Source organism: Pan troglodytes, chromosome 20 (genome assembly GCF_028858775.2).
Source record: "Pan troglodytes isolate AG18354 chromosome 20, NHGRI_mPanTro3-v2.0_pri, whole genome shotgun sequence".
Classification (NCBI taxonomy): Eukaryota; Metazoa; Chordata; class Mammalia; order Primates; family Hominidae; genus Pan; species Pan troglodytes.
Window position 1 is genome coordinate 13,160,265 of NC_072418.2, and position 22,394 is coordinate 13,182,658.

The following is a 22,394-nucleotide window of genomic DNA, read 5'->3' on the forward strand; positions in this document are numbered from 1 at the left end:
CTTCCTTCCTTCCTTCCTTTCTTTCTTCCTTTCTCTCTTTCTTCCTTTTTTTTTTTTTTTTCAGGGTCTCGCTCTGTCACCCAGGCTGGAGTGCAGTGGAGTGATCTTGGCTCAATGCAACCTCTGCCTCCCGGGTTCAAGCAATTCTTGTGCCTCAGCCTCCCAAGTAGCTGGCATTACAGGTGTACGCCACCATAGCCCAGCTAATTTTTTTGTATTTTTAGTTGAGATGGGGTTTCTCTATGGTGGCCAGGCTGATCTCAAACTCCTGGCCCCAAGTGATCCATCCACCTTGGCCTCCCAAAGTGCTGGGATTACAGACGTGAGCCACCGTGCCTGGCCTCAGTTTCTTTGTCTGGAAAATGGAGCATTAATGCATGTTACAGTATAGCACAATGCCTAGCATGCGGCCTTCACATAAGTTTGTTTGTTTTTTCTTTCTTGAGATGGAGTCTCACTCTGTCACCCAGGCTGGAGTGCAGTGGTGCGATCTTGGCTCACTGCAATCTACGCCTCCTGGGTTCAACCAATTCTCCTGCCTCAGACTCCCAAGTAGCTAGGATTACAAGCGCCCCGCCACCACGCCTGGCTAATTTTTATATTTTTAGTAGAGACAGGTTTCCCCATGTTGGCCAGGCTGGTCTCGAACTCCTGACCTCAAGTGATCTGCCCGCCTTGGCCTCCCAAAGTGCTGGGATTACAGGCATGAGCCACTGTGCCCAGCTTTTTTTTTTTTTTTTTTTTGAGACAGCATCTCTATCATCCAGGCTGGGGTGCAGTGGTACCATCTCTGCTCGCTGCAACCTCTGCTTCCCAGGCTCAAGCGATGCTCCAACAGGCATGAGCCACGGCGCCTGGCCATAGTTCTTGTTATTATAATCTTCACCAATGTGTTCGTTTCCCCCGCCCCCGCTCCCTAGCTTGTTTGTGTCCCGTCAGTCCCTGCAGTAGTCATCCCCCAAGGCCTAGACTCTCCCTGGGCTGCATAGCCCTCAACAAGCCCAATTTCATGCTCCCAAAAGCCCTGGTGGGAAGGCCTAGGGGCCACATGGAGGGGGAAACAGGTAGCAACTTCATCTGAAAGTGTCACCAAATGATCAGCCTGAGGCCAGATGCAGTGGTCGTGCCTATAATCCCAGCATTTTGAGAGGGCGAGACTTTGGGAAGCAGATTGCTTGAGTCTAGGAGTTCAAGACCAGCCTGGGCAACATGGTGAAACCCCATTTCTGCTTTAAAAAAAAAAAAATTAGCTGGGTGTGGTGGTGTGCGCCTGTGGTTCCAGCTACTCAGGAGGCTGAGGTGGGAGGATCGCTTGAGCCTGGGAGGCTGAGGCTGCAGTGAACCATGATCGCCCCACTGCACTGCAGTCTGGGTGACAGAGCAAGACCCTGTATCAACACACACACACACACAAACAAACAAACAAACAAAAAACAATGATTAGCCTGCCTAAGAGGGAGTCTTGGGCAGGTCATTTCACCTCCAATGGAGTGTCTGGGCATGTGGCTGTGATGTAAGGCTGGCAGCTACCCCTGTGTCTGGGTTGCAACCTTGGGTCCCATGGGGATGTTGCTGGAGTGGCCTCTGGCCTAACTTTGGGCCACCCTGAGCAGTCAGTGGCAAGCCAGGGAGGGGTGACTCTCCATGGCTCAGGGGTCTGATTCTGGGGCATCGCTGGCCCTGACTCTCCCCTATCCCCACCAGCTCCCAGGCAGCAGTTCTATAGCCCTGTCCCCTCCCCTCTGTCCTCCCTCAGCCTAGGGGACATCGGGTCTTGAAACAGAAACAGCAGGGCCCCAGGGAGTGTCCTCTTCCCATCCAGGCCTTTGGGCTCCTGCTGATGTGAGCTGAGTCCCTTGGGGCTGGTGGATGTGCCAGGATGTGCTAGCTGGGCACCTGCTTGGGAACAGAGTTTCACCGTCCTAAACTGCAGCTTAAATCCTAGACCGAGGAGTTGGAGGTGTGTAGCTATGTTCCTCTCGCCTTCTCTGGAGCTGAAAAAAAAAATCCACCTTAGGTGACAGGACACGGTTCTCAGACAATGAAGCCACCAACCCCTTGTCTCCTTATGCCATGGGAATGTTAACAGGACTTATATGTTGCCAGGTGCAATAGCTCATGCCTGTAATCCCAGCACTTTGGGAGGCAGAGGCAGGTGGATCACCTGAGATCAGGAGTTCGAGACCAGCCTGACCAACATGGAGAAACCCCGTCTCTACTAAAAATACAAAATTAGCCGGGCATGGTGATATATGCCTGTAATCCCAGCTACTCGGGAGGCTGAGGCAAGAGAATCTCTTGAACCTGAGAGGCGGAGGTTGCAGTGAGCCGAGACGGCGCCACTGCACTCCAGCCTAGGCAATAAGAGCGAAACTCCGTCTCAAAACAACGACAACAACAAAAACCAGGACCTATATGTTAACTTATAGAGTGGGTTGGAGCCCTCTATCGGTTAATATGTATAAAGCACTTTCATAATGCCAGGCACACAGCAAGCATTCAATAAATGTCTTATTATTACTGTATGCCTGAAAGGATCTAACCTGGCACCCAGGACACAGCAGGTGCTCAACAAATGGACACTATTGGCTGGGTGCAGTGGCTCACGCCTGTAATCCCAGCACATTGGGAGGCTGAGGCGGGTGGATCACCTGAGGTCAGGAGTTCGAGACTGGCCTGGCCAACATGGTGAAACCCGTCTCTACTAAAAATACAAAAATTAGCCAGGTGTAGTGGCGCGCACCTGTAGTCCCAGCTACTCGAGAGACTGAGTCAGGAGAATTGCTTGAGCCCGGCAGCAGAGGTTGCAGTGAGCTGAGATCACATCACTACACTCCAGCCTGGGTGACAGAGTGAGACTCCATCTCAAAAATAAATAAATAAATAAATAAATAAATAAATAAATGGACATTATCATCAAAGGTCCAAGCTGATGATCTATGATTCTCCCACCTTAAGAACCTTAAGAGTGGCTTTTTTTGTTTGTTTGTTTTTTGAGACTATCCCCTAGGCTGGAGTGCAGTGGCTCGATCTTGGCTCACTGCAATCTCCACCTCCCAGGATCAAGTGATTCTCCTGCGTCAGCCTCCTGAGTAGCTGAGATCACAGGCGCACACCAGCACGCCAAGCTAACTTTTGTATTTTTAGTAGAGACAGGGTTTCACCATGTTGGTCAGGCTGGTCTCGAACTCCTGATCTCATGATCTGCCCGCCTTGTCCCCCCAAAGTGTTGGGATTACAGGCGTAAGCCACCGTGCCCGGCCTTTTTTTTTTGAGATAGGGTCTCACTGTATCACCCAGGCTGGAGTGCAGTGGCATGATCACAGCTCACTGCAGCCTCCAAATCCTGGTCTCAAGCAATCATCTTGCATCAGCCTCTTGAGTAGCTGGGACTATACACATGCACCACTGTGCTCAGCTAACTTAAATTTTTTGTAGAGACAGGGTCTTGCTATGTTGCCCAGGCTGGTCTCAAACTCCTGGACTTAAGTGATCCTCCCACCTCAGCTTCTCAAAGTGCTGTGATTATAGGAATGAGCCATTCTGCTTGGCCCATTTTATCCATTTTCGAGTGTATAGTTCAGTGGCATTAAGTACATTCACATTGTTGTGCAACCATCACCACCATCCATCTCCAGGACTGTTTTTTTGTTTTGTTTTGTTTTGTTTTTTTGAGACAGGGTCTCACTCTATCACCCAGGCTGGAGTGCAGTGGCATCATCACTGCTTACTGCAGTCTATACCTCCAGGGCTCAGGTGATCCTCCCACCTCAGCCTCCTGAGTAGCTGGGACCACAGGCACACACCATCATCATGCCTTGCTAATTTTTTTCATTTTTTGTAGAGATAGGGCCTTGCCATGTTTCCCAGGCTGGTGTTGAACTCCTGGGCTCAAGTGATCCTCCCGCGTGGGCCTCCCAAAGTGCTGGGATTACAGATGTGAGCCACTTCACCCAGCCTCCAAGACTTTTTTTTTTTTTTGAAATGGAGTCTCGCTCTGTCGCCAGGCTGGAGTGCAGTGGCGCAATCTCGGCTCACTGCAACCTTCGCCTCCCGGGTTCAAGCGATTCTCGTGCCTCAGCCTCCTGAGTAGCTGGGATTACAGGCACGCACCACCACACCCAGCTAATTTTTGTATTTTTATTAGAGACGGAGTTTCATCATGTTGGCCGGGATGGTCTTGCTCTCCTGACCTTGTGATCCGCCCGCCTCCGCCTGCCAAAGTGCTAGGATTACAGGCGTGAGCCACCACACCTGGCCAGGACTTTTTAATGTTCTCAGACTGAAACTTTAAGCACAAACACACCATTTCCCTATCTCCCCCAGCCCCTGGCGCCCACTCTTCTACTTTCTGTCTCTGAGTTTGAGTACTCCAGGGACCTCATATAAGTGGAATTTCCTGTGCACTATTTGTCTTTTTCTGACTGGCTTATTTTACTGAGCATAATGTTTTTTTGTTTGTTTTTTTGTTTGTTTGTTTGTTTGTTTTTGAGACGGAGTTTCACTCTTATTGCCCAAGCTGGAATGCAATGTCCCAATCTCGGCTCACTGCAACCTCCACCTCCCGGGTTCAAGAGATTCTCCTGCCTCATCCTCCCGAGTAGCTGGGATTACAGGCAAGCGCCACCACGCCCGGCTAATTTTGTATTTTTAGTAGAGACAGGGTTTCTCCATGTTGGTCAGGCTGGTCTCGAACTCCCAACCTCAGGTGATCCGCCCGCCTCATCCTACCGAAGTGCTGGGTCACTGAGCATAATGTTTTCAGGGTTCATCCATGTTGTAGCCTGTGTCAGAATTCCTTTCCTTTTTAAGGCTGAATTCTATTCCATTCAATGGATATAACACATTTTGTTGATCCATTCATCTGTTGATGGACACGTCAGTCACTTCTACCTTTTGGCCATCGTGAATTACGCTGCTGTGAACATGGGTGTACATGTATCTGTTTGAGATCCCTGCTTTCAATTCTTTTGGGGATAGACCTAGGAGTGGGATTGCTGGGTTGTGTGGTGATTCTACATGTTTGTTTGTTTTGAGGGTTTTTTGTTTGTTTGTTTGGTTGGTTTCTGACAGAGTCTCGTTCTGTCGGCCAGGCTGGAGTACAGTGGTGTGATCTCGGTTCACTGCAACCTCCGTCTCCCGGGTTCAAGCAATTATCCGGCTTCAGCCTCCCGAGTAGCTGGGACTACAGGTGCCTGCCACCACGCCCACCTGATTTTTGTATTTTTAGTAGAGATTGGGTTTCACCGTGTTGGCCAGGCTGGTCTCGAACTCCGGACCTCAGGTAATCTGCCCGCCTCGGCCTCCCAAAATGCTGGGATTACAGGTGTGAGCCACCGCACCTGGCCTACAAACATTTTTGATTGGGGTTACGGTGGTTCTCTCAACAGCAGGTAGGAATGGATTGTTTGTGAGTGGCGAGGAATCGGAGCAGCAGAGAGACCTGGTTGGAATGGAGAGTGCAGCAGGTGAGAGAGGAGGTGTTATGACCTCAGGGATGCGAAGAGTCTAGGCCTTCAACAAGGTCTGTCTCTGGAACTCAAATCTGAGGCCCAGGAGGCAGGTCAGAGGCTGAGAGACGGGGTGGATGGAGGTAGGAGTGCCTCCTGGCTCCACAGTCCCTTCTCTTGGAGTGAAGAGACCAGCTGTCTGGAGGGGAGAGCAACTGGGAAACAGGACACGGGTAAAGGCCAGTTACAAGTGGCATCCTGGAGAGAAGGTGGCTCAGGACACAGCTGTCCCCAAAATACCCTCCTTGGCATTGCATGCAGGGGATGGAGGTCTTCAAAAGTAAAAGGCCCTTCAGGAACCATCCTAATAGGCATGAGGCATGACATGGTATCTCCTTTTTTTTGTTTTTTTTTTTTGAGACGGAGTCTTGCTTTGTCACCCAGGCTGGAGTGCAGTGGCGTGATCTTGGTTCACTGCAGCCTCTGCCACCCGGGTTCAAGCAATTCTCCTGCCTCAGCCTCCCAAGTACCTGGGATTATAGGCACCCACCACCACACCCAGCTAATTTTTGTATTTCTAGTAGAGACAGGGTTTCGGTATGTTGGCCAGGCTGGTCTCAAACTCCTGACCTCAAGTGATCCACCCACCTTGCCTCCCAAAGCACTGGGATTACAGGCATGAGCCACCTCACCAGACCTGTATCTCTTTCTTTTGATTTGCGTTTCCCTGATGAGTGATGTTAAGGATTTTTTTTCATATGTTTATTGGCTGTTTTAATATCTTTTCTGCAGATATGCCTATTCAAGTCATTTGTCTATTAAGTCAAATTATTTACAATTTATTATTTATTATTTTGAGACAGGGTCTCACTCTGTTGCCCAGGCTGGTGTGCAGTGGCACGATGTCAGCTCACTGCAATCTCTGCCTCCCGGGTTTAAGTGATTCTCCCACCTCAGCCTCTCTAGTAGCTGGGATTACAGGTGAGAGCCGCCATGCCTGGCTAATTATTTTATTTATTTATGTATTTTTTGAGACAGAGTCTCGCTCTGTCATCCAGGCTGAAGTGCAATGTCGCGATCTCAGCTCACTGCAAGCTCCACCTTCCAGGTTCAAGCAGTTCTCCTGTTGTAGCCTCCCAAGTAGCCGGGATTACAGGCACATGGCACCACGCCCGGCTAATTTTTGTATGTTTAGTAGAGACAGGGTTTTCACCGTGTTAGCCAGGATGGGCTCGATCTCCTGACCTCGTGATCCACCCACCTCAGCCTCCCAAAGTGCTGGGATTACAGGCGTGAACCACCACGCCCAGCCAATTTTTTTTTTTTTTTTTTTTTTTTTGGTTGAGACGGGGTTTCACCATGCTGCCCTGGCTGGTTTCAAACTCCCAGACTCAAGTGATCCGCTCACCTTGGCCTCCCACAGTGCTGGGATTACTGGTCTGAACCACCAGGCCTGGCCTATTTATTTCTGAAACAAAGTCTCCCGCTGTCGTCCAGGCTGGAGTGCAGTGGTGCGATCACAGCTCACTCACTACAGCCTCAAACACCCCAGGCTCAAGTGATCCTCCAGTCTTAGCCTCCCAGTAGCTGGGACTACAGGCACACACTGCCATGCCTGGCTAATTAAACAAGTTTTGTTTTTTTGTGTTTTTTGTTTGTTTGTTTCTTTGTTTTTGAGTAGCTGGGACTATAGGTGCACACCACCATGCCCGGCTAATTTTTGTATTTTTAGTAGAGACGGTTTCGCCATGTTGTCTGGGCTGGTCTTGAACTCCTTACCTCAAGTGATCTGCCCGCCTAGGCCTCCCAAAGTGCTGGGATTACAGGCGTGAGCCACCGTGCCCAGCCCTTTTTTTTTTTTAAGAGATGGGGTCTCACTATATTGCCCAGGCTGGCCACAAGCTCCTGGTCTCAAGCCATCCTTCCACCTCAGCCTCTGTTGATACACAAAAGTCTTTCCTTTTGTTGAAGTCCACTTGTTTGTTATTGTTGTTGCCTGTGCTTTGGTGTCAAATTCAAAAAATCATTGCCAGATCTAATGTCATGAAGCTGCTAAGAGTTTTATAGTTTTGGCTCTTATGTTTAGGTATTTGGTCATTTTGAGTTAATTTTTTTTTTTTTTTTTTTTTGAGATGGAGTCTCGCTCTGTCATCCAGGCTGGAGTGCAGTAGTGTGATCTCGGCTCACTGCAACCTCCGCCTCCTGGGTTCAAGGGATTCTTCTGCCTCAGCCTCCCGAATAGCTGGGATTACAGGCACCCACCACTACGCCCGGCTAATTTTTGAATTTTTAGTAGAGACGGGGTTTCACCATGTTGGCCAGGCTGGTCTCGAACTCCCGACCTCAGGTGATCTGCCCGCCTCAGGCCTCCCAAAGTGCTGGGATTACAGGCATGAGCCACCACGCCCGGCCTTGAGTTAATTTCTGTATGTGGTCCACCTCTTCAGTTTTCCCAGCACCATCGTTTTGAAAAGACAGTTCTTTCCCCATTGCGTAGTCTCTGGGGTTAGACTAGTAGGTAGATTTCAGGCTATGCTCTGACTGGGTGCAAGTGGAGAGGGAGAGAGGATAGGAACCCCCCGCTTCCCCTTTCTAGGTCAGCCTATAGAGAGTCACCATAAGACTTTACTGGAATGGTCTCTCTACTAAGAAATAAGTTTGAAATCTCCTAGGCCTGCCAGGCACCTATAATCCCAGCACTTTGGGAGGCTGAGGTGGGTAGATCACTTGAGGCCAGGTGTTTGAAACCAGCCTGGCCAACATGGTGAAACCCTGACTCTACTAAAAATTCAAAAATTAGCCAGATGTGCTGGTGCATGCCTGTAATCCCAGCTACCTGGGAGGCTGAGGCAGGAGAATTGCTTGAACGCGGGAGGCAGAGGTTGCAGTGAACCGAGATCGCGCCACTGCACTCCAGACTGGGCGACAGAGTGAAATCCTGTCTCAAAAACAAAACAAAGCAAAACAAAAATGTATAAGAAGACACGCTTCAGGCATAGCGTTTCATGTCTGTAATCCCAGCACTATGGGAGGCCAAAGCGGGAGGATCTCTTGAGCCCAGGAGTTACAGACTATCCTGGGCAACATATTACTATTACTATTATTACCTTATTATTATAATTACTTATTACATATTACCTTATTACTATTATTACATATTACCTTATTACTATTGTTACATATTACCTTATTACTATTATTACATATTACCTTATTACTATTATTACATATTACCATATTACTATTACATACTACTAATATATGTAATATTACTAATATTACATATATAATATCAGTAATATTATATATAGTAATATTATATACATGTATGTAATAGTAATAGTGCATATACATGTATGTAATATTAGCAATATTGCATATGCATATATAATACTAGCAATATTGCATATGCATGTGTATGTAATATTAGTAATATTACATATTACATATTACCAATATTACATATTACCTATTACTACAAAAAATTCAAAAATTATCTGGGTGTGGTGGCACGTGCCTATAGTCCCAGCCACTCCCGAGGCTTAGGTGGGGGGATCGCTAGAGTCCAGGAGGCTGCAGTGAGCTATGATGGTGCCACTGCACTCCAGCCTGGGCAACAGAGTGAGACCCCATCACTAAGTGATAAGCTGCAAACTTGGAGAAAAATACACGATAAGGGATTTGTATCCAGAATATATAATGGGCCAGCCACGGTGGCTCACGCCTGTAATCCCAGTGTTTTGGGAGCCCGAGGCAGGTGTATCACTTGAGGCCAAGGTGAGGGCATTGCTTAAGCCCAGGTGTTCCAGACCAACCTGGACAACATGGCGAGACCCCATCTCTACAAAAAATACAAAATTTATCTGGGGGTGGTGGCATGTGCCTGTAGACCCAGCTGCTTGGGAGGCTGAGGTGGGAGGATTTCTTAAGCCAGGGAGGTGGAGGTTGCATTGAGCTGAGATTGTGCCATTGCACTCCAGTCTGGGCAACAGAGTGAGACCCTGTCTCAAAAAAAAAAAAAAAAAATTAGCTGAGCTTGCTGGCGTACACCTGTAGTCCCACCTACTTGGGAGGTGGAGGTGGAGGATAGCTTGAGCCCAGGAAGTTGAGGCTGCAGTGAACTGGGATTGCCCTACAGGACTCCAGCCTGGGCGATAGAGCGAGATTTCATCTCAAAAAAACACCAGGCCAGGCGCAGTGGCTCACGCCTGTAATCCCAGCACTTTGGGAGGCCGAGGTGGGTGGATTACTTGAGGTCTGGAGTTCGAAACCAGCCTGGCCAACATGGTAAAATCCCATCTCTACTAAAAATACAAAAATTAGCCAGGTGTGGTGGCAGGTGCCTGTAATCCCAGCTACTCGGGAGGCTGAGGCAGGAGAATTGATTGAGCCCAGGAAGCGGAGGTTGCAATGAGCCAAGATCGCATCACTGGACTCCAGTCTAGGTGACAGAGCAAGACTGTCTCAAAAAAAAAAAAAAGATAAATATAGATTATGTCAAGTAAGTAGTGGGATTTTAGTTTGTGTGTGTGTGTTTTAAGGAAGAGAAATAGTATTGGGCTGGGCACGGTGGCTCACGCCTGTAATCACAGCACTTTGGGAGGTAGAGGCGGGCAGATCACCTGAGGCTGGGAGTTTGAGACCAGCCTGACCAACATGGAGGAACCCCATCTCTACTAAAAATACAAAATGGGCTGGGCATGGTGGCCCACGCCTGTAATACCAGCACTTTGGGAGCCTGAGGCAGGTGGATCACCTGAGGTCGGAAGTTCCAGACCAGCCTGACTGTGTCTACTGAAAATACAAAATTTGCCAGGCGTGGTGGTGCATGCCTGTAATCCCAGCTACTCGGGAGACTAAGGCAGGAAAATCGCTTGAACCCAGGAGGCGGAGGTTGCGGTGAGCTGAGATCACGCCATTGCATTCCAGCCTGGGCAACAAGAGTGAAACTCCATCTCAAAAAAAAAAAAAAAAAGTATTATGGTTGAAATTTTAGCTGGGTTGGTCAGGGGAGGCTTCTTTGTGGCAGTGACATTTGAGCAGAGGCCTGAAGGAGGGAAAGAGGAGCCGCTGCAAATCTGGGCTGGAGAAACAGCCTGTGCAAAGGCCCTGAGGCAGGACTGTGTCTGAGATTTTTTTTTTTTTTTTTGAGATGGAGTCTTGCTCTATTGCCCATACTGGAGCGCAGTGGCGAGATCTTGGCCCTCACTGCAACCTCCACCTCCTGGGCTCAAGTGATTCTCCTGCCTCAGCCTCCCAAGTAGCTGGGATTACAGGCACCCACCACCACGCCTGGCTAATTTTTGTATTTTTATTAGAGATGGGGTTTTGCCATGTTGGCCAGGCTGGTCGAGAACTCCTGACCTCCAGTGATCTGCCCACCTTGGCCTCCCAAAGTGCTGGGATTACAGGCATGAGCCACCTCACCCTGGCCTGTGTCTGAGATTTTTAGGGAACAGTGAGGAGGCCATTGTGGCTGGAGCAGAATGAGTGAGGGGGGAAGGGAAAGTCATGGGACAGACCTGTGAGCTGCAGTGAGGACTTTGGATTTTGCCCAGAGTAAGGTGGGATCCATCGAAGGTTCTGAGCAGAGGGAGGACTTGACCTCATTCAGGTGTTTCCAAGCTCCCCCTGGTGGCCACTGAAGAAAGACTGGGGGTTGAAAACAGGAGGTGGGTACTAGGGCAGAGGTGAATGCAACCAGTCCTGGCTGAGGGAAGCTGGCCAAGGAGTGGGTGAGAAGTAGACAGATTCTGGATAGATTTTGGCACCAAGGCTGATTTGAGGTACGAAGGAAAGAGTGAATGATCCCATAAATTTTGGCCTTGGGGTGTCCCCAGCACAGCAGTGGGGATGGATGCACACCGGTGCTCAACAAGTTCCATCTTTGCAATTCTGTGTCTCCCGTCTCTTTTAGGGCATCTGTCTTTCTTTAACATCCTCCACTTGGTTGGGCGCAGTGGCTCAGGCCTGTAATCCCAGCACTTTGGGAGGCCAAAGAGGGAGGATCACGTGAGGCCAGGCGTTTGAGACCAGCCTGGCCAACATGGTGGAACCCCATCTCTACTAAAAATACAAAAATTAGCCAGGTGCGGTGGTGCATGTCTGTAATCCCAGCTACGCAGGAGGCTGAGGCAGAAAAATCACTTGAATCCGGGAGGTGGAGGTTGCAGTGAGCCAAGATCACACCACTGCACTACTCCAGCCTGGGCCACAGAGCGAGACCATACCTCAAAAAAAAAAAAAAAAAAATCTCCACCTGAATGTCTGCCAGGAATTCCCTTAGGCTCCTCATCCCACCCCCACCTTTTTTTTTTTTGAGACATTGTCTTGCTCTGTCACCCAGGCTGGAGTGCAGTGGCACGATCTTGGCTCACTGCAACCTCCGCTTCCTGGGTTCAAGCAATTCTCATGCCTCAGCCTCCCAAATAGCTGGGATTACAGACACCTGCCACCATGCCCGGCTAATTTTTGTATTTTTAGTGGAGACAGGGTTTCATCATGTTGGCCAGGCTGGTCTCGAACTCCTGACCTCAAGTGATTCACCCCCACCTTGGCCTCCCAAAGTGCTGGGATTACAGGCACTACAGGCGTGAGCCACCGCGCCCGGCCTCCTCATTCCTCTTGACCTCCCTAACAGCGTTTCAGCCTCCTGACCCCTCTTCTCGCCCATCCCCTGCAGCTTCGAGGCAGAGAATGGGCCGACACCATCTCCTGGCCGCAGCCCTCTGGACTCGCAGGCGAGCCCAGGACTCGTGCTGCACGCCGGGGCGGCCACCAGCCAGCGCCGGGAGTCCTTCCTGTACCGCTCAGACAGCGACTATGACATGTCACCCAAGACCATGTCCCGGAACTCATCGGTCACCAGCGAGGCGTGAGCATCCTTCTCCCCACATGCCAGTTCCCCCAGGCCTGGTCCTGCTGGAAGCTGCCCTTCCCAGCAGGGAGTCGGGGGGCACCCACCCCTATCCTCCTCAGCACCCCCAACCTGTCCTCCCCAGTGAAGGGTAAGCAGCACCCTGCCCCTCCTATAAAGGGCTCAGTTCCTTTTTTTTTTTTTTCTTTTTTTCTTTTTTTCTTTTTTGAGACGGAGTCTCGCTCTGTCGTCCAGGCTGGAGTGTAGAGGTGCCATCTCAGCTCACTGCAACCTCCGCCTCCTGGGTTCAAGCAATTCTCCTGCCTCAGCCTCCCGAGTAGCTGGGACTACAGGCACCAGCCATCATGCCTGGCTAATTGTGTATTTTTAGTAGAGACAGGGTTTCACCATGTTGGCCAGGCTGGTCTCAAACTCCTGACCTCAGGTGATCCGCCTGCCTTGGCCTCCCAGAGTGCTGGGATTACAGGCGTGAGCCACCGCGCCTGGCCTCAGTTCCTTTTTTTTTTTGAGACGGAGTGTCTCTCTGTTGTGTTGCCCAGGCTGGAGTGCAGTGGTGCGATCGCGGCTCACTGCAAGCTCCTCCTCCCAGGTTCACGCCATTCTCCTGCCTCAGCTTCCCGAGTAGTTGGGACTACAGGCACCCGCCACCATGCCTGGCTAATTTTTTTGCATTTTTTAGTGGAGACGGGGTTTCACCGTGTTAGCCAGGATGGTCTCGATCTCCTGACCTCATGATCTGCCCACCTCAGCCTCCCAGATTGCTGGGATTACAGGCATGAGCCACCGCGCCTGGCCTCAGTTCCTTTTTTTCTCTGTTTTTTTTTTTTTTTTTTGAGACAGAATCTCGCACTCTCGCCCGGGCTGGAGTGCAATGGTGCAATCTCGGCTCACTGCAAGCTCCACCTCCTGGGTTCATGCCATTCTCCTGCCTCAGCCTCCTGCGTAGCTGGGACTACAGGTGCCTGCCACCACACCCGGCTAATTTTTTGTATTTTTAGTAGAGACAGGGTTTCACCGTGTTAGCCAGGATGGTCTCGATCTCCTGACCTCATGATCCGCCTACCTCGGCCTCCCAAAGTGCTGGGATTACAGGTGTGAGCCACCGCGCCCGGCCCTCAGTTCCTTTTTTAAAAAATATAATAGTGATCGGGTCTCACTATGTTGCCTAGACTGGTCTCAAACTCCTGGGCTCAAGCGATCCTCCCACCTCAGCCTCCCAAAGTGCTGGGATTGCAGGCATGAGCCACCCCACCTGCCCTCAGTTACTTTATAGCATGTCCAGCCAGAAAGGTGTGAGTGCCCACCCACTGTATCCTCCCACAGTGTGTACATCTCACCGGACCCACCCCCTGCCCTTCCTCCAGGTTTTCCTAAGCTAACCTCCCTTATCGTGACACCTGTTGAGGTGTGAGTTCCCCCTGAACCTGCTCAGCCTCTTCCTCTCTCACTGGGTTCCTCCAGGCCTTGCCACCAGCCATTGCTGTACACACCTCAACCCACTCGGTCCCCTTCCTGTTCACTGCTCCCCTCATCAAGCCCCGCCCTTGCAACGTATTCACCTCGGGTCAGGCTTGGAAGCTCACACTCATAATCCTAGCACATTTGGAGGCTGAGGCAGAAGGATTGCTTGAGCTCAGGATTCTGAGACCAGCCTGGCCAACATAGCAAGACTTCATCTCTTTTTTATCTCTCTCTTTTTTTTTTTTTTTTTTGAGATGGAATCTTGCTCTGTCACCAGGCTGGAGTGCAGTGGCATGATCTTGGCTCACTGCAACCTCTGCCTCCCGGGTTCAAGCGATTCTCCTGCCTCAGCCTCCCAAGTAGCTGAGACTACAGGCGTGCATCACCACGCCCAGCTAATTTTTGTATTTTTAGTAGAGACAAGGTTTCACCATGCTGGCCAGGATAAGATGTCATCTCTTTAAAAGAAAAAATAAATAAATAAAAAGGTCAGGCACGGTGGCTCACGCCTATAATCCCAGCACTTTGAGAGGCCAAAGTGGGTAGATTGTTCCAGGCCAGGAGTTTGAGACCATCCTGGTCAACATGATGAAACCCAGTCTCTACTAAAAATACAAAAATTAGTGGGGCGAGAGGCACATGCCTGTAATCCCAGCTTCTTGGGAGGCTGAGACAGGAGAATCGCTTGAACCTGGGAGGCGGAGGTTGCAGTGAGCTGAGATCATGCCACCACACTCCAGCCTGGGTGACAGAGTGAGACTCTGTCTAAAAAAAAAAAAAAACACCCAACCATATTCACCTCTCCCCTCTCCCCTTTTCCACTTTGTCTCTTCTCCCCGGACCTACCTGAGCCACACTCCTTGACTGCCATTTCTTCCATGATCAGCCCTGGACACATGTCCACCCTTATGCAGTACAAGTGTTCTTTCCCTAGGTCCCACAGAGTCCCCTCCCTCCCTCTCAGCCTCCCTGGGTCCAGCCTCACAGGGCATCTACCCCAGACAGTTGCTTCTCTGCGGACCCCTGACCTGCCTCTGTCCTCAATCACAGGCACGCTGAAGACCTCATCGTAACACCATTTGCTCAGGTGAGACCTCTTCCCAAATGGTTAAGGAGAGAAGGGGCTCCAATGCTCTGCCACACTTGGGGACAGGGCCCAGCCCCGCTGCCTCTCTAGGGGAACCCCACTCCTCACTGCCGCTCCCCATCCCAGGTGCTGGCCAGCCTCCGGAGCGTCCGTAGCAACTTCTCACTCCTGACCAATGTGCCCGTTCCCAGTAACAAGTAAGTGAAGGCTGGGCTGCAACAGCTGTGATCATAAGGTGAAGCATATGCGGGTTCTGCTCTCAGCCCTGCTGTGTGACCTCTGGCAGGCAGGTGACCTCTCTGAACCTCTGTTCAGACAACAGCTCCCAGAGAGCCAGAGAGCCATTGCAGGTTCAAGTGCCTAAGACACAGAGGTGTTTTTTGTTTGTTTGTTTGTTTTTTGTTTTTTGTTTGTTTGTTTGTTTTGAGATCAAGTCTCACTCTGTCACACAGGCTGGAGTGCAGTAGTGCTATCTTGGCTCACTGCCACCTCTGCCTCCCGGGTTCAAGCAATTCTCCTGCCTCAGCCTCCCGGGTAGCTGGGATTACCGGCATGCACCACCACACTGGGCTAATTTTTGTATTTTTAGTAGAGATGGGGTTTCACCATGTTGGCCAGGCTGGTCTCAAACTCCTGACCTTTGGTGATCCACCCGCCTCAGCCTCCCAAAGTGCTAGGATTACAGGTGTGAGCCTCTGCGCCCGGCCCAGAGGTTTTTATAAATAAAGATTTAGGGGTCTGGATGCATGGTGGTGAGGCCACAGCCACAGTCCCCAGGCCCACCCTGGGTCTTGACACCAAGTTGCTGGGCAAATGGCATTCCATGGTGCTTCTGTTGCCCTTCTGCAAAGTGATGATCACAGCCAAGCGTGCTGGCTCATGCCTGTAATCCAGCACTTTGGGAGGCCAAGGCAGGAGGTCACTTGAATTCAGGAGTTCAGGACCAGCCCAGGGGAAACAAAATGAGACCCTGTCTCTAAAATAAATAAATAAATAAATAAATTAGCCCAGCATGGTGGCATGTGTCTGTGGTTCCCACCTACACAGAAGGCTAAGGCAGGAGGATAGTTTTGAGCCCAGGAGGTTGAGGCTGCAGTGAGCTGTGTTGCCACCACTGCACTCCAGCCTGGGTGACAGAGCAAGACCCTGGTTCAAAAAATAAATAGATAAATAAAGTGAGGATTACAATAATGCCTCCCTTAGATAACTGCTGTGAGGAGAGGAGATGATGTCTAGAAAGTGCTAGAATATTGCCCTGCGTACATAGGAGTGGATCTTAATTGTTTTAGGGCAAGAGATGTGGCTGAGAGCTGCCAGTCCTTCTGGGGGTGGGGGATAGAGACATCCTTAGGGGCTTGGAGGATTTGTGGAGAGTTAGGCAAGAGAGCAGAGATCTTGGAAGCCCAGGACCTGACCTTAAGGCGGATCAGCCACGTGGTCTTCAAGAAGCTGTTTCACCTCCTTGAGCCTCAGTTTCCACATCTATAAAATGGATTTTTCTGGGACTCATTGAGGCTGCAGGCAGAGTACATGGCAGCGTCCTTAGGACACGGTGAGTTTTCAGACAAATGAAAATTGGCACTGTTCATGAAAGCGGGAGGCAGGGACCTGGTGGGGGGACCCAGGCTGACTTTGCAGCCCCATTTTTTTTTTTCTGCAGGCGGTCCCCGCTGGGCGGCCCCACCCCTGTCTGCAAGGCCACGCTGTCAGGTAGCTAAGCCCAGAGGGGTGGGAAGGGGCCCCCCTTGCTGCCCCAGTGGGGGTCCCTCAGCCCCTTCCCCACCCAGCAGTCCACTCACCTGGCGAACCCCGTCACGGCGGTCTGGAGCCTCTGGGCTTCTGCCTACAGACCTTCTCAGTCACTACCCTGGCTGCCCCTTCCTTAGAAGAAACGTGTCAGCAGTTGGCCCGGGAGACTCTGGAGGAGCTGGACTGGTGTCTGGAGCAGCTGGAGACCATGCAGACCTATCGCTCTGTCAGCGAGATGGCCTCGCACAAGGTGTGCAGGTGGTGGGCAGAACCCCTGGGCGGGGCAGGCGGGGGCGGGGCCAGTGGGTAGAGCCAACCGCTGGATGGGACCAGTGGGCGCGGCCTGCGGATGGAGCCAGCCATTAGGTTGTTCCTGTGGGCGGAGATAGCTACTGGGTGTGGCTGATTAGGGCAGGGCCAATCCCTGGGCGGGGGCTGGTGGAGCTGGGCCCTATGGGTGGAGCCAACCACTAGGTTAGGCCTGTAGCTGAGGCCAACTATGGGGCGTGGCTCATGAGGGTGGGGCCAATCTCTGGGTAGGGTCTATGGTATGGGGTCAGTCCCTGGGTGGGGCCAACCCCTGGGCGGCAGCTTCAAGGCTTGAAGCTCTTGTAGATTATGACTTTCCCCAGGGCTGGAGGAGCCTGGTGTGTGTTGTGGGGTGGGGTGTGTCTGTCTGGTTGTACATGTGTCAATAGGTGACCGTTTCCGTTGGGGGGTTGTATGCTTTTATGGTCTGCGGGGGTGTATCTGCGGCTATAGGTCTGCGTAGCTGCTGGTTTATTGGCTACGCATTTGCAGCGCTGGGGTGTTGGGAATAGATTCTGAAGAGTGGCACGCCAGTGTGTACTTGTGTAGGTGTATAGGTTTGCACGGGTAATTATGCAGGGTTATAGGTGTGTGGGGCTGTGCCAGAGGGGTGCGCATGTCTGCAGGGGAGAGTTGGACCAGATGGGAAACTGAATGTGTAGCTCTATGTGTTTGTGAATGTGTGTGTGTTTGCAGGGCCGTAGGGGTGACTGCAATGCTCCCATGTACAGTTGTGCAGACAGTGCACTGCACAACTCCAGGGGACACCATTCAGGAAGCAGGCAGTATGTGTGAACGATGCTTCCTGGAGTTGGAGAGAGTGGTAACAGCCCTTGTGGGCGGGTGCCTATCAAGAAATGATCTGTAGGTGGGAGTGTCTTTGTTGGGGGGTGCTTATAGCAGTGGGTGGAGGCTTGTATAGGAACATAGCAGTCCGAGGGCGATTGTGTCCCTGAGGGTGGATCAAGCATCTGAAATGTAGCTGTGTCTTTGGATATGGGTCTGAGGATGTTTCTGCAATGGTGTGTGTGTGTGTGTGTGTGTGTGTGTATTTTTGCATCTGTGAGTATATTTCCTTATGGATTTGTCGGGATATGTTTGTGTCCAAGGGCAGTGGATATTTGCAATGGTTGGAAAGTGTGTCTGTGGGTGTGTTTAGTGTGTGTCTGTAAGTGTGGCTGGCTGGGGAGGCCAAGGCGGGCGGATCACCTGAGGTCGGGAGTTTGAGCAGCCTGACCAACATGGAGAAACCCCGTCTCTACTAAACATACAAAATTAGTTGGGTGTGCTGGAGGGTGCCTGTAATCCCAACTACTCGGGAGGCTGAGGTGGGAGAATTGCTTGAACCCGGAAGGCGGAGGTTGTGGTGAGCCGAGATCGTGCCATTGCACTCCAGCCTGGGCGACAAGAGTGAAAACTCCGTCTCAAAAGAAAAAAAAGAAATGTGGCTGGTATCTCGGTGTCTGTCTATAGGTGTGGGTCTGGATGTGGGTCTGTGCCCTTAGATGGGGCGTGTCTGAAGGCATTTGCTATATGCTCAGCTGTGGACCTATAAGTGTGTTGGACATCAGAGTTGTGACTGTCTCCGGGTGTGTGTGTGTGTGTGTGTGCTGTAAGTGTACAACAGAAAGCATTTGGGTATCTGTGTATATTCAAGTGTCAAGTGCCTGGATGTGTGTGGGTGTCCCTGGAAGGTGTGTCTCAGGGTGTTTGTACATCTGTGAGTGTAAAGTGGATGTGTGTTTCTGTCTCAGGGTGTTTGTACATCTGTGAGTGTAAAGTGGATGTGTGTTTCTGTCTCTGGGTGTGTCCATGGAGGGGACGGGTCCTGATGGGGACAGCCCACCTAGGTTCTGGCTGAGGCCCATGGGCTCTGATGCCCCTTTAATACCCCCCCACCCCCAGCACCACCTGACATCCCATGCAGCCTGCCAGTGCTGCAGTGAGCACACACGCACACACACGGGTGCACACACAGAGCTCCGCAGCCTCCTCCTGGGACCCTTGCCCTGCCCCCCTCCCATGGGCACGGACCCCCCACCGCCTCCACCCACTGCCGCGGGGGGGCCCGTTGGGGCCCAGGGCTGGCGGGCCATGTAACCAGGGCTGCCGCTGGGAGCGCGGAGGGGAAGGGAGCCCCCAGCCCTGCTGGGCCGGCCCAGGCCCCTCCGCGGCTCCCCCTTCCACTACCCACCTGCCCGGCACCCCCTCCCCAGTGGTTGTTAACCCCGGGACTCCCCAAGCCCAGCCTCTGTGTGCAGCAGCCCCAGGCGGGCTAAGTCTCCAAGATGCCCTTGGTGGATTTCTTCTGCGAGACCTGCTCCAAGCCTTGGCTGGTGGGCTGGTGGGACCAGGTAGGAGAGTGCAGGGTAGGGGGTGGGCGGGCATCCTGGTGAGCTGGGCCCCCGGTGTGGGCTTGTGTGTGCAGCTGTGCACGTGTGTGGCCTGGAGATGAAGCCTTGTGACTGTCTCTGTGTGTGGCCCAGGGCTGGGCGTGGATGGCGGGCAGCTGGGGGTGTGTGACTCTCCCTGGGGGTGGACTGCGGGTGCCTCACTGGGTGTGACTGTGTCAGTGCCTGGATGTGTGTGTGTGTGTCTGCGATGGTGTGTGTCTGCCTGAGTATAGGCTTGTTTGCCTGGGTCACTGTGTGGCCCTGTCTGAGATCATCTGGCTCTGACCATGGTGTTGTGTGTTGGGTTGTGTGTCTGAGCCCAGAGCTGCCTGATATTTTGGGGACATGTGACCCCAAATGTCAGTGACCGCCTTATTTTGCATGCCCTTTGATCTGTGTGTCTGGGCTGTGTGACGCTGTGTAGGACTGAGAGCCTGTGATTGTGTGTGTGGTTGTGTGAGATTTTGTGGGTCCATCTTGTGTGGATGTGTGTGTCTCTGTACCCAGGGTCTCTGGGTGGCACCGGGAGGAGGGAGCACCCCGTCCAAGCCTGGGCCATGCAGGCTCACCCCTCCTGCCAAGTGTCCCTCCTGCTTCCCTGGACAGAGTCTGCTCCTGCTTTTGGGGTGCTGTGGCAGAGCTTGGGGGTGGGGAGCCAATGCCCTTTCTCCTCTGTGTACAATGTCACAGCAGAGGCCTGTGCAGAGTGGCATGGGGGGACCAGGAGGGGCCTCCAAGCCCGGTTTTGGGTATACTCTGTTCATCTGTGCATCTGTCCACCCTTCTGGGGTTGGGGGAGAGTGGGCTATGATGGGAACCCCCCCTCCCCCTCCCCTGGGTGATCAAACTGGGATTTCCTCAGCTCACCATTCTCCCCTACCCCTGCCAAACCTTTTTGTCCCCCAGAGCTTGGCTACCACGTTCCCTTTTTCCAAACTGAGCTGGAGGCCAGGAGCCAGGACCCCCAGGATTGGGGTCCATGTCTGGGAACACTTGGGTCAGGGGCAGCTCTAGGAAGGCAAGGGTTAAGGGGCCTCCGGCTTGCCCCCCTTTTCCCCAGCTCAGCAGCTGGTTGGAGGGGGAGTTGCTAAGGAGACTCCCATCGCCATGGCGACGGGATTCTCCTGTTTCCCCATTGGCTCCCTGTTAGGCAGGAGCCCCTCCCTTCCACAGGTGCCCCTCCCTTCCACAGGTGCCCCTCTAGCTCCTCCTTGGGGGAGATGAGGAGGGAAGCCCCTCTTTCCTCAGGCAGGGAGGGTTATGCTGATCATGACTCCCCAAACCTGGGGACCTCCATCCAGAGCTGGGAGGACAGGAAAGGCTGACCCCAACCCCCCAGCAGTCTTATAGGGGCTCTGTTGGCTGAGCAGAAAAATAGGAGGGATTCATGGGGTCTTCAGGCGTTCTTGGGAAGGACTGACACCCTCCCCACCACTGTGCTTCCCCCATCATTTCTTCCTTGTTGACTCCTTTACCTTAGTTCAAGAGGATGTTGAACCGTGAGCTCACACACCTGTCAGAAATGAGCAGGTCCGGAAACCAGGTCTCAGAGTACATTTCCACAACATTCCTGGGTGAGTGAGGGGAAGCACGTGGGATTGGAGGGGGGACATTTGGAGTAGAGAGGGGGCTGCCCCTGACCCTGGGTCCTGTTGCTCACATCTTCCCAGGGACTCTGACTCTCAACTCCCCAAAGGTCACAGTCACCCTATCCAGGAACCCTCATGTTCCTGATGCCTCCAAACTCTGTGGGACCCCCAGCTTCTATAGAACCCAACATCTGAAATCATCTGTGAGCTTAAAACCCTTCTAAACTTTAAAAAGCCTCCAAGCGCCGGGCACGGTGGCTCACGCCTGTAATCCCAACACTTTGGGAGGCTGAGGCAGGCGGATCACTTGACATCAGCAGTTTGAGACCTGCCTGGCCAACATGGTGAAACCCCATCTCTACTAAAAATACAAAAACTTAGCCAGGCATGGTGGTGGGTGCCTGTAATCCCAGCAACTCAGGAGGCTCAGGCAGGAGAATCGCTTGAACCCAGGGGGTGGAGGTTGCAGTGAGCCGAGATCGCTCCATTGCACTCCAGCCTAGGCAACAAGAGTGAAACTCTGTCTCAAAAAAAAAAAAAAAAAAAAAAAATTAGCCGGGCATGGTGGTGTGTGCTTGTAATCTCAGCTACTTGGGAGGCTGAGGCAAGAGAATCTCTTGAACTCAGGAGGCAGAGGTTGCAGTGAGCCAAGATCACGCCACTGCATTCCAGCCTGGGCAATAGAGTGAGACTCCGTCTCAAAACAAACAAACAAACAAACACCTCATTGTTTTAGCACTCACTTGAACCCGGGAGGCAGAGGTTGCAGTGAGCTGAGATTACGCCACTGCTGCACCACAGCCTGGGCAACAGAGTGAGACTCTGTCTCAAAAAATAAACAAAAAAAAAGCCTCCAAGCTGAAAAGCCTCCTGAACTGAGTAGAACCCCAAATTCAATAGAATTTCCAAACTTGGATTGACTCCCTTCCAAACTCAGTAGACACACCCAAACTCAAGAGAGATGCCCCAACTCAGTAGAGTTCTCAAACTTAAGGGAAGTTCTGTGCTTCCGAGTCCACAAAAGGCCCCCAAACTTTAGCAACCTCCAAACTGAAAAACCCCCAAATTCAATAGGATCTCCAAACTTGGTATGACCCCCCCAATTCAGTAGACTCCCAAAATGTTAGAACCCTAATCTCTAGAAGATTATCAAGCTTAAGAACCTGTAAGAGGCAGGAAGAGGCAGCTCATGCCTATAATCCCAGGACTTTGGGAGGCTGAGAAAAGAGGATCGCTTGAGCCCAGGAGTTCAAGACCAGCCTGGGCAACATAGTGAGAACCTGTCTCTACAAAAAAATTAAAAACTAGGCCGGGCGCAGTGGCTCACGCCTGTAATCCCAGCACTTTGGGAGGCCGAGGCAGGCGGATCACTTGAGGTCAGGAGTTCAAGACCAGCCTGACCAACATGGTGAAACGCCATCTCTACTAAAAATATAAAAATTAGCCGGGCGCGGTGGCGGGTGCCTGTAATCTCAGCTA

At 51.8% G+C, this 22,394-nt stretch overlaps 1 protein-coding gene across 10 annotated transcripts in view; it reads left to right on the plus strand.

The window, feature by feature from the left end:
- PDE4A (phosphodiesterase 4A) overlaps positions 1-22,394 on the plus strand; it is a 64,122-nt gene that overhangs the window by 28,990 nt on the left and 12,738 nt on the right. For 5 of the 10 annotated variants that reach the window (XM_063801163.1, XM_016934988.4, XM_016934987.4 and 2 more), the window contains 6 exons: positions 12,133-12,324; positions 14,839-14,875; positions 15,002-15,072; positions 16,536-16,585; positions 16,762-16,874; positions 20,807-20,900. In XM_063801163.1, the coding sequence (XP_063657233.1) occupies positions 12,133-12,324; positions 14,839-14,875; positions 15,002-15,072; positions 16,536-16,585; positions 16,762-16,874; positions 20,807-20,900 (557 nt within the window). Of the gene's footprint in view, positions 1-5,093; positions 5,285-5,390; positions 5,469-12,132; positions 12,325-14,838; positions 14,876-15,001; positions 16,428-16,535; positions 16,586-16,761; positions 16,875-18,889; positions 19,288-20,806; positions 20,901-22,394 lie in introns of those variants that run through there. The other 5 variants (XM_063801166.1, XM_063801165.1, XM_016934992.4 and 2 more) reach the window with 3 other exon arrangements.